Source organism: Narcine bancroftii, chromosome 6 (assembly GCF_036971445.1).
Source record: "Narcine bancroftii isolate sNarBan1 chromosome 6, sNarBan1.hap1, whole genome shotgun sequence".
Classification (NCBI taxonomy): Eukaryota; Metazoa; Chordata; class Chondrichthyes; order Torpediniformes; family Narcinidae; genus Narcine; species Narcine bancroftii.
Window position 1 is genome coordinate 141,465,370 of NC_091474.1, and position 16,311 is coordinate 141,481,680.

General features: G+C 38.1%; 1 protein-coding gene across 10 annotated transcripts in view; it reads left to right on the forward strand.

Moving 5' to 3' along the window:
- The window catches only part of LOC138736539 (doublecortin domain-containing protein 2), a 134,824-nt gene that overhangs the window by 94,207 nt on the left and 24,306 nt on the right, over nt 1-16,311 (forward strand). For 9 of the 10 annotated variants that reach the window (XR_011340371.1, XR_011340370.1, XR_011340369.1 and 6 more), the window contains exon 9: nt 10,435-10,500. The exons of the other annotated variant lie outside the window; for it this stretch is intronic. Coding sequence is in view for 5 of the 9 variants with exons in the window: in XM_069886209.1 (XP_069742310.1) it covers nt 10,435-10,500 (66 nt within the window). In the remaining 4 variants the exon portion in view is untranslated. The remainder of the gene's footprint in view (nt 1-10,434; nt 10,501-16,311) is intronic. 10 annotated transcript variants of the gene reach the window in all.

A 16,311-nucleotide genomic window follows, 5' to 3' on the forward strand; every position in this document is an offset into this window, starting at 1 on the left:
GGCCTGTTTTAAATGTATTAACCTCGTAAATGATAGTGAGTTAAACTTATTTGAAAGCTGATTAGATGATGCCAAGCAGCCATCAATGAAAAGATCTTGTAAACATTGAATACCTGCTCTACTCCATTTGCTGAAAACTAATACCATGCAAAAAAGCTTGAAAAAAGTGATTACTGGCAGATAAAATAGGACTTGAGAGAAAAAAATTATGAAATGTAAAATGTTTTCTAAACTGTACCCAAATTCACACAGAATACTTAACAATAGGGTTGTCTATCAACTTAATTGAAAGAACTGGAAGTTAAGAGCCAGGAAGTGCTAAATTAGAGATTTTTCAGGGGAATTCAGCTCCATAGACAGACATAATGGACTGTCAGTATAATTATGAAAATATGACCAAAACGTATCACGCCATATATTGAGTGCCCAGTGATGACATCTAAAATTAGGTAGAGCCATACCACCATCCCTCTTGGGTTTCTGTAAGAAAACATTGTTTAGTCGAGAGTGTTTATCCTTCCATATATAAGATGATATAATCAAATCAAGCAAATCAAAAAATGATTTAGGAATAAAAATTGGTACAGAATGAAAAAGATACAAAAATTCAGGCAAAATATTCATTTTAATAGAATTAATGTGGGTAACTAACGATATTTGGACAAAGGTGACCATTGAGATAAGGACGGTTTTACTTTAGCAAAGTAAGATAGTTTTGCTTAAAATGATCTTCAGGATTTTGTTTTGTAATTGTAATGCTGAGATACGCAAATTGGTTTTTAACTATCTTAAAAGGTAGGTGAATTTAAAGCAAAAAGTTCACTTTTGTGCAGATTTAATTTATAACCTGAAAATTGACTAAATTGTGATAATAATAATATCATGGGGAGTAGGGAGGAAACCAGGCCTGATATGAAAAGTAAGTGATCATCTACATAGAGATAAGCTTTATGTTTGCCCCCTTCCTCCATATCCCCAAGACTCACACATACTCTATAGCCTCTTTCACACTTGCATCCCAGTAAAATGGACATTCAGTGTCCCGGGATAGGAATGGGGGTTTGGCCTTTCACACTAGACCACTCCTAACTGCGACACTGTATACTTTCACACTTGAAAGGGTTTATCCCCGGCGTTTGGTCTGTTCTACCTTTAATAGCAAGTGTCTGCAATGCAATTGCCCATTTCACACTTGCCTGATCTCAACACTGGTGCCTACAGATGCCAGGAATTTTACTAGAGGTTGAGGCCAGCAATCCCTGGTGTGAGATGATGTAATCTGACGCCGACATTGAGCAGATTTTGCTTTCACACTTGCTACTTTAAAGGCTGATTGGTATTTGATTCCTGGGATTACTGGCAAGTGTGAAAGGGGCTTCTGAGTGCAATTCCTCATGGTTCAATGGCCAAATCAAAAAGTAATGGACTTAAAGAGCACCCTTATGTTGCAGATTGCAAGGCTGTGATGTTGTGAATTAGTCAATTTTTTTAAAGATGTAATTTAGCTCCATTAGTTAGCCAATAACTTACCAGATTTATCACCATTAATGTAAAACTGACTCTTAGCCTTCAAAAGCTGATATTCAACTAGATATGTTGAGAGAATATCAAATTTGGTTTAAGTTTGATCAGTTTTTTAATATAATTCTGAATTTTTAGTTTGAAAATACTATTGATCTATTTGTTTGATTTGGTTAATTAACTCAGATATTTCATGATCGTTCTTCATTTTTTAAATTAACATTAAAAAAAAAAGATAATTTGTCCCCTGAGAAAAGCTTTCAAGGTATCCCATACAACTAAACTGGAAACGTCCAGTAAAACATTAGTATCAAAGAAGAAAGCTATCTGTTCTTCCATAAATTTAACAGTCATTGTCTGAAAGTAAAACTGAATAGAAATGCCAGTATCATTTTACTCGAGGAAAATCAGGAAAAATCATTGATAATATAACAGGGGCATGATTAGCTATCACAAGAATGTGATAATCACAAGAACATGTTAGTGGGAGTAATTGATTATCAATTAGAAAGTAATAAATGTGTGAATAAGTATGATGAACACGTGAGGATGAAAAAAACACCAGATGTCTGAAATACCATGATCTGATGAGAAAGAATGAATTAATGAGGCAGATTTACTTAATATGGCAGGGTTAGTGGATGAATCATCTAAAATAAGATCTAACCATCAGTTAAAATTCTTACCTAAAAAACACATATATAAGCTTAAATTCAGCAAAGAAGAAATGTTCAAAAAAACCCACATCATCTACATTTTGAGCATAAATGTTCACAAAAACTACCATTTTGAAAATGTAATTTCCTTGAAACATTAACAGCATGACCATTAGTATATTTAACATTATGCATAGTAAAGGGAATATTTTGATTAATAAGGTTTGAAACCCCTCTGGGTTTCACTTGAAAGGAAAAATGATAATGCTGTCCTTCCACCACAGCATCAGGCATGAAACATCACTCCTACGAACATGTGTCTCCTGCAAGAATATGACTGTGACTTTAAGTTGTTTTAAATGCGGACACTTTTGTCTGCTTAACTGGATGGTTCAAGCCTTTTATATTCCAACTGAGAAAATTAATAGTGTTTTCCATGTAAATTAACTAATAAAAGATTAACAGTGATAAAATAGTTTTCAAAAATTTCAATAAACAAATGCCAGTTTAAGACTATAAAGAATGCACAAACAATATTCACCCAGCAGATGGCACTCTTGGAACAGAAATTAGAGATCCGGCTGTTAAACATAAAAAGGTTAAAACACAGTAACACCATAGCAACATAAAACAAAAGTAAACCTTCATATGCCACCTCACCCTCCCCGTATCCCAATCCCCAAAAGCTGCTGAATAGATCAACAGTGTGCTAATTAATTTCTCTAGAATTTCTTCAAGCATCTTCCTGTTAGATTAAAATAACATACAAATGCTGGAGAAACTCAGGAGGTCAAACAATGCCTTTATGTAGCAAAGGTGAAGATTCATCACCAACATTTGGGGCTTGATAAAGGCACTGTTTGACCTGCTGACTTTCTCCAGCATTTGTGTGTTTTTTCACTTAATCATGGTGTCAACAGAATCCTGTGTTTTATCTTCCTGTTAGATTAGATGTTCTGGCTCCTAAAAATGTTTATAACCATTCTGCAAAATAAAATATTTCAAACCAATAAGGAAATTGTGTTTAGGCTATAGCACAGTGCACACCAGAGAGAGAGAGAAAAAACATATATTTGGAGATTTCTCAAACATTTTTGAGAAATAGGACAAACTTGTTATTTATTTACCACTAGCGATTTAGAAAAAAAATTAAAGAAAAATTCTATGTAATCCTGCTTATTAATTAAAAAACAAGTAACTCAGGGTGAAAATTATATATAAAGATTTTTTTATGTAAATACAATCAGAGTATGTCAATATCTTCAGACACTCTGTACTAAACCAAATTGTATAAAGCAATCAATGCTTTCCATGTAAGTACTATAAGACAAATAAGTAAACCCATAAAGTAATTAAGTTCAATCTGTTATGAGCCCAGAGGACCCCAAAACCCAGCAGCAATAGATATTCACCAAGACAAATGGTTACTTAAACAAAGTTGCTTTTAATTATCTTTAAACATGAAAACAGAATCACACTTTACTTAACTAACCTAACTTAACCCCCTTCTAATTCGAAGCCCACATGTATGTAATGTGTATGTAAGTTCAGAAGAGTTCTTTAATTCACAGTCCAATCTCACTTCCCATTCCTCCAGTTCACTGGTTGCAGGCAATTCTTATACTGTGCACAGAATTTAACATACATAAAATTCATCAGGCTTTGGAGCTTGAAAGGTAAATGGTTACTGCTCAGAAAGGTTCTTGTTGGTTTCGAGAGGGATTTGTTGTTCCAGGATATCCACAATTGATTCCTTTTTAATCAGCCAGTCATGACAGAATGCCTTTTTGTTTCTCTTATTCTCGTTATTGTTAATGTTGATGTAGCATCTTCCAAATTCCAAACCTGGTCACTGAAATAATTCGAAGTAGATTCTACAGAAAACAGACACTCACCTTGTTTTTCACAGAAAAGCAAACTTGCTCAAGCTTATTTTCTAGTTTTGTGATCTTGGCATATAGAACTTGAATTCTTCAGCAGTCCTATTTTTAATCTGGGCAAGAGCTTCAGAGACATTCTTGGAATGTGGGCTAGCCAGTGTTTTTTGTTTCATTCATTTTTTTTCCAGCATTAGTGCTCCTTGTAGGAAAAAAATATAAATATGAAATCCGATACACTTTGAAAATTTGAAAGAAAAAAAAAACAGGTGAGTAGAAGAATACTGATTACACAGGAGAAGTGACTGAACCAACTACTTCATGTCACATAAACCTGAAGTCCCATTGTTCCAGATTCTAGGGCGCTGCTGAAGAGTTTCCCATTGCAGCCATCTTCGTGGAACTGGACTTACAAGAAACATGGATGTGGATTAGCTGAAGTGCTGTCAATACATAGGGTACTTGCAATGTAGATCTCAGGTGCTAGTGAGGACCATTAAAAATATTAAAAACGAATAGATGAGCATTTCACCAAGGAGGGGTATGAAGAACGATTTTTGAAAAATACTGGATACCTTGATGACAGATTGCACGCAAGGCTTAAATGCCCAAGTTCAAAGTTCAAATTATTAGTCAGAGCACATGCATGACATCACATACAACCCTGAGATTCTTTTTCTTGTGGGCCAGTCAGAATTTCTACTTATCAGTAACTTAAACTGTATTCAAGAAGAAAAGAGACATATTCAACAGAGAGAAATGTAAAGAAGAAAAATCGAAACAAACTGACTGCCATATAGAAAACAATAAGCATTCAGTAATAAATATGTGCAAAGTAATTGAGCTTGATGTTTCCGAATCTGATGGTGGAGCAATAGCAACTGTTGTGTGTCCACTACCTGTTGCGAGTTCATCACCTGAACATAGAGTAGAACATTTAAAATCCACTGTGAAAATGTTTACATATGTAACAGAAAGCAAACTAATTTTCTTTTTATTGTGTTACTGTCAGATTTTTGCCGAGTTGGCCATTAAACACAGAGTAAATGCACAAATTAGGTTAGGAGAAATCTCTTAATTTTTAACAATAATATTACATTTGCTGTGCTCCCAGATTCAGCAGGGTCTGGCTTTGCATTGGGAATTTTAGATGGTCTTATTGTTCTTATAATTTTTGTCAGAATTAGTTGACTTTTCACATGGCAGTTGCCACCAGCTGTTCCTTGTTAAACCAGCCGAAATGTAAAAGGAGAATAAAAGAAAGACCTAAACCACAAGATAATTCTTGAATTCAGAAAAAAAAACTAGTCTCAAATTGAAAACATCTAACTTGCCATGAAAAATTGACCAAATTCTTTTTGATAAACAAATAATGTATTAAAAAATACATTCACCTTTTTACAAGCCCAATAAGATATTTCAATTTTAAAAGGTTTTTTTTCACTGAAAATTTATCCAGTTATTTGAATTTTGCTAATTTAGTCTGCAAGCACAAAAACAAAACCAACAGAGCCTGTGAATGATGGAGATAGCGTGACATTTCATAATTGCCAGTGCTTTTCACTAAGCATAATTGATCCTGCAGGAAGCCAATATTTCACAATCAATGATAAAAGTCATGTCATCAATCAATAACAGCAGGGAAATATGCCACAGTTTAGCCATTATACCTTTCTTTCCATTTTAATAAATGATTAGACTAGTGCAGAATAATAAAATAAGTAGACTTTCTCCGAAATGAATTGATCTAGTCAAGAGAAAAGCATAATGCCTTTGGCTGGCAGTAAACTTTTATTCACAAAGCGATGAAATGGAGCGCTTAGTTTAATAACTATGTATGGGTTGACCACATACTCTGATGAACCACTTGAATTGATATAATCTCTCTGCCACATTGCAATTTCATGCATAGCCTGATTCCCACTTCTATTAACTGCACAAAATCAAACAGAATTTGAAGGATAAGTTGATACAATGCATTGTTCATTTTCTCATCTAAAATTTGGATTTAAAAGTTAACCCAGAATAAAAATCTCAATTGACAATTGGTTTTAAAGAAATGAGTTTTTGAGTAATTCCAACATAACCCACAATTTAAAAGTATAATGTGACACTGATTGATTACAAGAAAAAAAAATCATATCACCTGATAAGCTGGGACTGGAAATGCCATACTGGTCCAGCGATGGGCATTCACTTGAATTCTGAAGATTAATCAGAGAATTTTTTGTCTGATCTTCTCCACTCACTGGCATTATAACATTCCTCATCTGATGAAGAGCGCCATTTAACTTTACAATGAAATATAATTGTAAGATCATAAACTTGAACAATAATAATTGGAAGAAAACTTGCCATGGATAGCGAATAAAGATTTCATTGAAGATTTCATTTCATGAAAATCCGTAGACACCGTGATTATAGTAAAAACTCAATGCTGGAGAAACTTAGCAGGTCAAACAGTGTCCTTTATGTAGCAAAGATAAAGATACAGAACTGACTTTTCGGACTTGAACCCTTCATCAAGGTATGGAAAAATATCGGTATCCTCTGAAAAACAGTTAAAATCATTTGTACCATTTAGCTAGAGTGGAAAAGGTACTTTCTTTTGTTTTTTTAAAAAATTTGTAGGTACAGACCTTTCCGGCCCACAAGCCCATGACACCCAAATGCACATACGTGGCAAATTAACCTACTAAGACATCTTTGGAACACTGGAGGAAACCCACACGGACAGGATAATGTAGAAACTGCTTATAGACAGCTCCAGATTCGAAGCCAAGTTGTTAGCACTGCAATAATATTATTTTAACTGCAAAGCTTTTGATGCTGGCCATGGTGCTCATTCATCCTATTGCCATTTGTGGGATGTTAAAAATGTACAGACTAAAATATTTAATTGTAAGTGAAGATCTTTAGGATAGAATGAATATAAAATAAGGTATTTTATGTCTTATAATGTTCGTTATGGTCTTTGTAATATTTTGTTTCTCTGATAATGTTTCTCCAGTAATGTTTCTCCAAAATGGAAGATTTTTCCTCAAAATTATACCCTAAACAAGACACTTGTAGGCAATATATTTATAGCAGTCATTTGACTGTTTACTAAGGCACCATAGACAGTAGTGCAGAATAAAACCAGCCAAGCAAACGAAGGATGAGAGAAATAGATAAATAGGGAACAGGAGAAAACAACAGCAAGAAAATTGGAAAGACACACATTATTCACGGTGATTTCTGGCCTTCTCTGTACCAGTTCAGGACATATTAACTTCATGATGCTTTAATTCATTTCAGTATGTGTCTTTGTTTCTATGTAGAGTTAGAAAGTACACCATGTACAAAATCTACCCTTGACCTGGGAGAACTGGTGGTATCAGATCAGGCATATCGCATCCAGCTTAGAGTTAAAATTGCAAAATCTATTGAGAATACAAGCAAAGATGCAACATTTTGTGAATCTGCCTCTCTCTATATGACTAACTCTGGGAAAAAAAAGGGAAACATCTTTTATTTCTCTTTATGAAGGAATTTTCTTTTTGCCTTCTACACCCAATTTGACCACCAGATCAACACAGGACCACTGTGCACTCCATGTCTCCTGATGATCCTCTACTGTCAGTATCCAAGAATGGCATGTGGGTTGCCTTCAGGAGAGTCAATCTAAGGAAAGCAGACAGCTGAGTCCTGAAAACTTGTGCTGACCAACTTACCAATGTACTCATGGATAATTTCAACATCTCGCTCCAGCAGGCTATGTTACCCACTTACTTCAAACAGGCCTCAATCATCCCAGCACCCAAGAAGAGGGTGGTAACTTGCTTAACTGACTGTCAACCAATGGCACTCACATCCACACTGATGAAGTGTTTTGAGAAGCTGGTGTTGAAGTATATCAGCTTCTGCCGAAGCCATGACATGGATCTATTCCAAGTTGCCTACTGCAGCAACTGGTCTAGGCAGATGCCATCTCACTGGCTCTACTCAAAGCCCTGGATTGCCTGGACAGCAAAGCTGGATACATCAGGATGCTCTTTATCAATCACAGTTCAGCATTCAACACCATCATCCCTTCAAAACTTATCAGAAAACTCGAAGACCTGGGCCTCCATACCCCACTGTGCAATTGGATCCTGATTTCCAGACCTCTAGACCCTAATCAGGGCAGATTGGCAAGAACATCTGCTCCACAATCTCCATCAGCACAGGAACACCTCAGGGTTGAACACTTAGTCCCTTACTCTACTCACTTTGCACCTATATCTGTGTGGCTCAGTATGACATTAGCATCTTCTATAAATTTGCTGAAGATACCATGGAAGTGAGCTTATGAAAGGTGCGATGAGACAGTACACAGGAGGGAGAATGAAAACCTGGATGAATGGTGCATTAACAACAACCTCGCACTCAATGTCACGAAAGCCAAGAAGCTGATTGTGGACTTTAGGAAGGGAGATGTATGATCCAGTGATCATTGGGGAATCAGAGGTGGAGAGGGTAAGCAAATTTAAATTTCTGGGAGTACAATCTCCGAGCATCTTTCCTCGACCTAACACACTAATGCTATTGTGAAGAAAGCAGGTCAGCGCCATTTCTTCCTCAGGAGTTTGCGGAGGTTTGGTATGACATAGGAAACCTGAGCAAACTTCTTCAGATGTATAGTGGAAAGTGTGTTGACTGGCTACATCACAGCCTGCTATGGAGGCACTTACGTATACCTCTTGAGCGGAAATCCCTGAAAAGGTAGGGGACATACCCAAGTACGTCACAGACAGTGCTGTCAAATCTACATGGAATGCTGCCATTGGAAAACAACAGCAATCATCAGGGATCCACATTACCCAGCACATGCTCTGTTCTTGTTGCTGTCATCAGGAAAGAGATATAGAGGCCACAAGACGTACCACCAGGTTCAGAACCAGTTGCTACCCCTGCACCATCAGACTCCAAAACAATAAATATTATCAGAGACTCATTTAAGGACTTTACTTTGCACATTATTTATTACTGTGTAGCGGCTACTTCGGTAGAGCTACTAAAGCAATACACTTACACCAGGTTAGTCAACACAAGACTTGTTTTTAGACTTTACAGGCTTCTTTTATATTCCTCAAGTCCCATGCTCCACGGGACATCATTATGAGTTTGCCACCGATCCACAGGATTGGCAAGTTTAAATTAAGCACAGTCAGAATGTCACGCCTTCCGGCAGGAGACTCAACAACCCAACTTGGCATGCAGCAATACCGCGCTGTGTACCCACTCGGCCTGCTACACGGCTGCTACAACTGAATTTTTTTTTATTTTCTCTAATGCACAGTCAATTTTTAAAATGTCTTTCTTTGTTTACATTTCTCTCTTTTGTACACATTTTTTTTTGAGTACAGTCAAAATAATGCTTGGCCTGTAATCTGAACTTTGAAAGAAATTGTAGATGTTTAGGGCATGAGGAAGAAAGGAAAATTAATGTGAAGTGATGGTACAGCATACTATTTCTTCCCTTCCTCTGCCATTTATTTTGTCCTCTTCTGTTTGAAATGTGGAGAAATAGGGCATTTCACAAAATCTAATGAATACCAAGGGTTCTAGAAGGATTTGCTCTCCTTTATGTTGTCCCATTTTCTATTGTATGCATTATTAGCTGGCTGAATACATTTATTCTATAGAGAGTTCATAACATATTCTTTTGAGGCACACTATAAATGTCATTGTTGAATCTATCATATTTGATAGCATTTTAAGAAAAAAGGGCTGTTTTTGATTTCTATTCACAATCAGTCAATGTTGAGGAATTCACTTAATTCAACAATAATGTGGACTATCTTCAATGTGACAATGGATAATTTGAGTTGTTAACTACCTTAACAGTGTTACTCTTTACAATCTTGCCAAAATGATGTGCATGCTGGGCTCTTTATGAAACTGTTCTGTGCTGTAACTCTACAACACCATCCTTTTGATCTGTAGTCATTGGGATTATTTTGTCAATTCTGCGCGAAATACTTTAAGTTAAACTTCTGTTTATACTTTCCAGCTGTTTGGGATGTAAAAGAAAATTTCATGCAAATCAGAATCAGAATTTATTGTCATGAACAAGTCATGAAATTCGGTATTTTTGACACTATACTTAATTTCCAACATGGATTCTAAGTTCAACACCAAGAGGATTGGCATTAACTCTAAAGGGCCGATGATGGATCTTTGATTTTTGCTTCTGAGTAAAACCTGATGTAACTTGTTATAATCGACAATGCCATTTTGCTTAGTTTTAGAATCGTTTTAATTTTCCATTTTATCTAAGGATATATATGTTCCCTATCCTCAAGTTTAGGTCTGTAATTTTTCTAAATTACTATTCATTTAAATTTTTGTCTTCTCAGTTTGAGCTGCATGACATATCCCATGGTGAATCAAGTGATTCTGGATTTTTGTCCTCTCCCCAACAGGTAAACTGGTTATTGTCCACCAGTGGATTAGTTTGAAAAGCAGTACTCCCACGTATATACTTTTTCTGTACATCAGTGGGATTAGAACATAGTGATGATTAAAAAAATTGGGGTATGAAATAATGTATCTGATCCTATCACATTGCAGGAAAATCTTAGTTCCCCAGCTGTCTAATCTATTTTACTATCTTAATTTGTTAACCACCTTTATGCTTGTACATTTTTTTGCTTGCCACTTAAATGGAGACACGAATAGATGAACAGAATATTGTGCAAAAGGGTAAATATTTGAATTTTGACACTCCACTATCCAATTATATTCATTTTGAACCAGAGCCATTTATTCAAATTCATCTTGGTAAAGGTTCAAACTTGAGGATAAAATTGGACTGCACTGTTAGTGCGAAGAGGATTTATAAAGTGCTCGTAGCCCATGTTATAAAACCCTTTATTTTTACTTCTGCACACTTCAAAGGAAGGAAATAAATATAAAAGGGCTACCAATTTATCATCGACTAGTTTTAAATTATTGACAATGATTATGTCTGAAGAGACAAAGGTTGACATTTTTTTACAGTAGACTTAATATAAAAGGTATCTTACTTCAAAAGTGATAGGTGCAAGGGATTGTCTTTAAATCTACTTGTCCAAATGCAAGTTTATTACTTGGACACAAATATAATGGTAACAATGACCATTATTGTTAAATAAGGCCTTCCAGCTGATCCAGACAGTCTTGGCTTGTGTTGTCATTGATTATCCTGTGAGCTCCTCCCTGGAATACTACCAAGTATTAAAAATATTCCTACTCCCCTTCCATTTAAAAAAAAAATTAAAAAACTTTTCCCATGAATCGAACCACATCACCTAGTTCACAGATGGCCTAATGATATCAGATTCCTCATTACCAAGCCTTGACCTAAAAGGTACTATTATGACGTAGACTAGCAGCAATAGAAATTTGCCAAGACAGTGTTATTTTTAAAATAATATTTTTATTATTAATTACTAATAATATAAAATCTTATCTAACTTATTTAAAGTTAACCCCCAACTATGCATGAATAGATATATATATATACATATGCGTTGGGTGGGTCACGTCTCCAGAATGGAGGACCATCGCCTTCCCAACATCGTGTTATATGGCGAGCTCTCCACTGGCCACTGAGACAGAGGTGCACCAAAGAAGAGGTACAAGGACTGCTTAAAGAAATCTCTTGTGCCTGCCACATTGACCACCGCCAGTGGGCTGATATCACCTCCAAACATGCATCTTGGCGCCTCACAGTTCGGCAGGCAGCAACATCCTTTGAAGAAGACCGCAGAGCCCACCTCACTGACAAAAGACAAAGGAGGAAAAACCCAACCCCAACCAACCAATTTTCCCTTGCAACCGCTGCAACTGTGCCTGCCTGTCCCACATCGGACTTGTCAGTCACCAACGAGCCTGCAGCAGACGTGGACATACCCCTCCATAAATCTTTGTCCACGAAGCCAAGCCAAAGAAAGAAAGAAGAAAAAAAAAATATATGTGTGTGTGTGTGTGTGTGTGTGTGTGTGTGTGTGTGTGTGTGTGTGTGTGTGTGTGTGTGTGTGTGAGAGAGAGAGAGAGAGAGAGAGAGAGATACTCCAAACCATAATAGCTTAGGTATATTTCTGGAAAGTTATTTCAAAGTCAATCTTTAGAAATCCAGTGTTGACATGAAGACTCTTAAACTGAGGCAAAGAAGTAATCACGGAGGAGTTGGGAGAGACCGAGTGACCAGACTATTGAAAACTCACCAATCCTTATCACATTGCTTCCAGAGCTAATGTCCTTTTAGACGAGTGGTTGTCACAACTCTGCTTTTCCTTTCATAGGGGAAGTGAAATAAGTGACTTTCACAGTTCCTCCAGAACCCAGGCACAGGACAGGTGAAATGACGATTATAATGGTCACATTCCAATGCAGTAATTCTCCTGCTTCCAATACGCAAATATGAGTCAATCAAAGTGACCTTTCTTTTGGTCACGATGTGGTTCAATAAGTCCTCTTCAAAATGACCTTTCCTTTGGCCATGGTGGGGTTCAATAATTCCCCTTAAAAATGATCTTTCGTTTGGCCACGGTGGAGTTCAATAATTCCCCTTAAAAATGACCTTTCCTTTGGCCTCAATGGGGTTCAATAATTCCCCTTAAAAATGACCTTTCCTTTGGCCACGGTCAGGTTCAATAAGTCCCCTTCAAAATGACCTTTCCTTTGGCCGGTGTAGTTTAATAAATCCCTTGACGGGTGGATCAGCCAAATTGTCCAATACCACACAGAGTCTCTCCAGTTCAGAGTTCACCAGGGAGCTGCAGATCACAAAGTGTGCTGTTCTTTAAGATAACCACATGACTCTCTCCACCTATGTCCTTGAAACACTTCCTCTCTTTTCTTCAAAGTATCAGCTTTGGGCACAGTCTGTACCTGATTGTTGCCAGCCCCAGTCTCTCCAAAGCTGTGCAGGTTTGGAGCTTGATTTCTTAACTCTCAAAGTGACAGTCTCACTAAGATAAGACTGGGAAGTTTGCAATAGTTCAAACAAAGAGGAAACATCCTGACCTCTCCCAAACAATTAATTTATTTCCTTTGACATTTTGCCACAGAATAGCTGAAATTCTGAAAATCTGAAATAATATATAAAAAAGATAATGTTGAAATATTCATCAGGACATGCAACATTTTTGGAGGGAGTAACACTATTAACAATTTTAGGTCAATGTCCTTTCATATCAAATGAAGAGGATGTTTTGGGGAAATATAACAAAGCAGATCAAATTGGTTTGTCTTTAATCAGTTCTAATTAATCTAAATGTTATTCACAATGGAATTGTTTAGGAGATATCCAATCAGCATAGTCCAATTTGGCATAGCGTAATGGTTGATGCAATCACAGCACCAGTTATCCGGGTTCGAATCAAGCCCTGTTAATAAGGAGTTTATACATTCACCCCTGCCCTGCATGAGTTTCCCCTGGGTTCTCCAGTTTCTTTGCACCCTCCAAAATGTATAATGTTGTAGGTTAATTTAGTGCAGTAGTTTTCAAACTGCCCCCCCCCCACCCTCCCAAACTCATATTCCACCTTCAGCAATCCCTATGCCGTAAATGACCCGGGAAGAGACATATAAGGCAATTGAACAACTGAAAAGTGGCAAAGCAGCAGGTATGGATGGAATTTCCCCAGAGGTCTGGAAGGCTGGCGGCAAAACTCTGCATGCCAAACTGCATGAGTTTTTCAAGCTCTGCTGGGACCAAGGAAAGGTGCCTCAGGACCTTCGTGATGCCATCATCATCACCCTGTACAAAAACAAAGGCGAGAAATCAGACTGCCCAAACTACAGGGGAATCACGCTGCTCTCCATTACAGGCAAAATCTTCGCTAGGATTCTCCTAAATAGAATAATACGTAGTGTCGCCGAAAATGTTCTCCCAGAATCACAGTGCGGCTTTCGCGCAAACAGAGGAACTACTGACATGGTCTTTGCCCTCAGACAGCTCCAAGAAAAGTGCAGAGAAGAAAGCAAAGGACTCTACACCATCTTTGTTGACCTCACCAAAGCCTTCGACACCGTGAATAGGAAATGGCTTTGGCAAATACTAGAGCGCTTCGGATGCCCCCCAAAGTTCCTCAACATGGTTATCCAACTGCACGAAAACCAACAAGGTTGGGTCAGATATAGCAATGAGCTCTCTGAACCCTTCTCCATTAGCAAAGGCGTGAAGCAAGGCTGCGTTCTCGCACCAACCCTCTTTTCAATCTTCTTCTGCATGATGCTGAAAAAAGCCATGAAAGACCTCAACAATGAAGACGCTGTTTACATCCGGTATCGCACGGATGGCAGTCACTTCAATCTGAGGTGCCTGCAAGCTCACACCAAGACACAAGAGCAACTTGTCCGTGAACTGCTCTTTGCAGACGATGCCCCTTTAGTTGCCCATTCAGAGCCAGCTCTTCAGCGCTTGACGTCCTGTTTTGCGGAAACTGCCAAAATGCTTGGCCTGGAAGTCAGCCTGAAGAAAACTGAGGTCCTCCATCAGCCCGCTCCCCGCCATGACTACCAGCCCCCCCATGTCTCCATCGGTCACACAAAACTCAAAACGATCAACCAGTTTACCTATCTCGGCTGCACCATTTCATCTGATGCAAGGATCGACAACGAGATAGACAACAGACTCGCCAAGATATATAGCGCCTTTGGAAGACTACACAAAAGAGTCTGGAGAAACAACCAACTGAAAAACCTCACAAAGATAAGCGTATACAGAGCCGTTGAAATACCCACACTCCTGTTCGGCTCTGAATCATGGGTCCTCTACCGGCATCACCTACGGCTCCTAGAACGTTTCCACCAGCGTTGTCTCCGCTCCATCCTCAACATTCATTGGAGCGCCTTCATCTCCAACATCGAAGTACTCGAGATGGCAGAGGCCGACAGCATCGAATCCACGCAGCTGAAGATCCAACTGCGCTGGGTATGTCATGTCCCCAGAATGGGGGACCATCGCCTTCCCAAGATCATGTTATATGGCGAGCTCTCCACTGGCCACTGAGACAGAGGTGCACCAAAGAAGAGGTACAAGGACTGCCTAAAGAAATCTCGTTGCCTGCCACATTGACCACCGCCAGTGGGCTGATATTGCCTCAAACCGTGCATCTTGGCGCCTCACAGTTCGGCGAGCAGCAACCGCCTTTGAAGAAGACCGCAGAGCCCACCTCACTGACAAAAGACAAAGGAGGAAAAACCCAACACCCAACCCCAACCAACCAATTTTCCCTTGCAACCGCTGCAACCGTGTCTGCCTGTCCCGCATCGGACTTGTCAGCCACAAACGAGCCTGCAGCTGACATGGACATTACCCCTCCATAAATCTTCGTCCGCAAAGCCAAGCCAAAGAAAGAAAGAAAGAAGAAAGTAAGAAATTGCTTCAGTTTGTATGTGAGTGGAAAGCAAAAGTTTGAAAACCACTGTTTTAATCGTACCTATTTGACTCCAAAGGAAATGGGCCAATGATAATTTTTCTCAAGCAAAATATTTCAGTAACAATTGGGTCTAGAGCAGTGATTCTCAACCTTCCCTTCCCACTCACATACCACCCTAAGCAATCCCTTACTAATCACAGGGCACTTATAGCATAGGGATTGCTTAAGGTGGAATGTGAGTTTAAGGGGGAAGTTTGAAAACCAGTGATTTAATGTAATGGGTGGCATGGGACTCAATGGCCAGAATCGGCTTCAACCGTGTTGTAAATAAAAAAAGAAAATTAGGATGAAAATTTGAGTCCAACTCAAGAGAATTGTGACATTTCTTAACCTGATCTCTCAAGGTTGTATTTTTGTACCCCAAAATATTTATTAATTCCACTCAGAGAAGCAGTGTTAAGCTTCTGCATGAGATCAGGAGGGAGTGCTTTATTGATATTGGCTTTCAGATAGAATGGTGACATTTTTACTTTGCATCTGATTCATCTTATATCAGAGGTAAAAGGTCGAGAAGTGGCATTGAATGTTGTTTCAAATTTCAATATTTGCATCTTTTTTTAAAAATCTCTTGATGAGTTTAAATTCAGTTAGGGCTTTATTAGAGAGCAAGGAAAATAATTTAATCAATCTCATCTCTATTTTCCAAATTTATGAAGGGAAGACATAAAACAGACATTTATATAGTTAGTGTGTTCTTTGAAAATGAACGTAAGAGCTGTTGTTTGATCTGAAATATGCAATACTTTCACTTCACTAATTATTCTCTGTGAAGGACCTTGGGACATATTTTCTCCCTTAAACCTG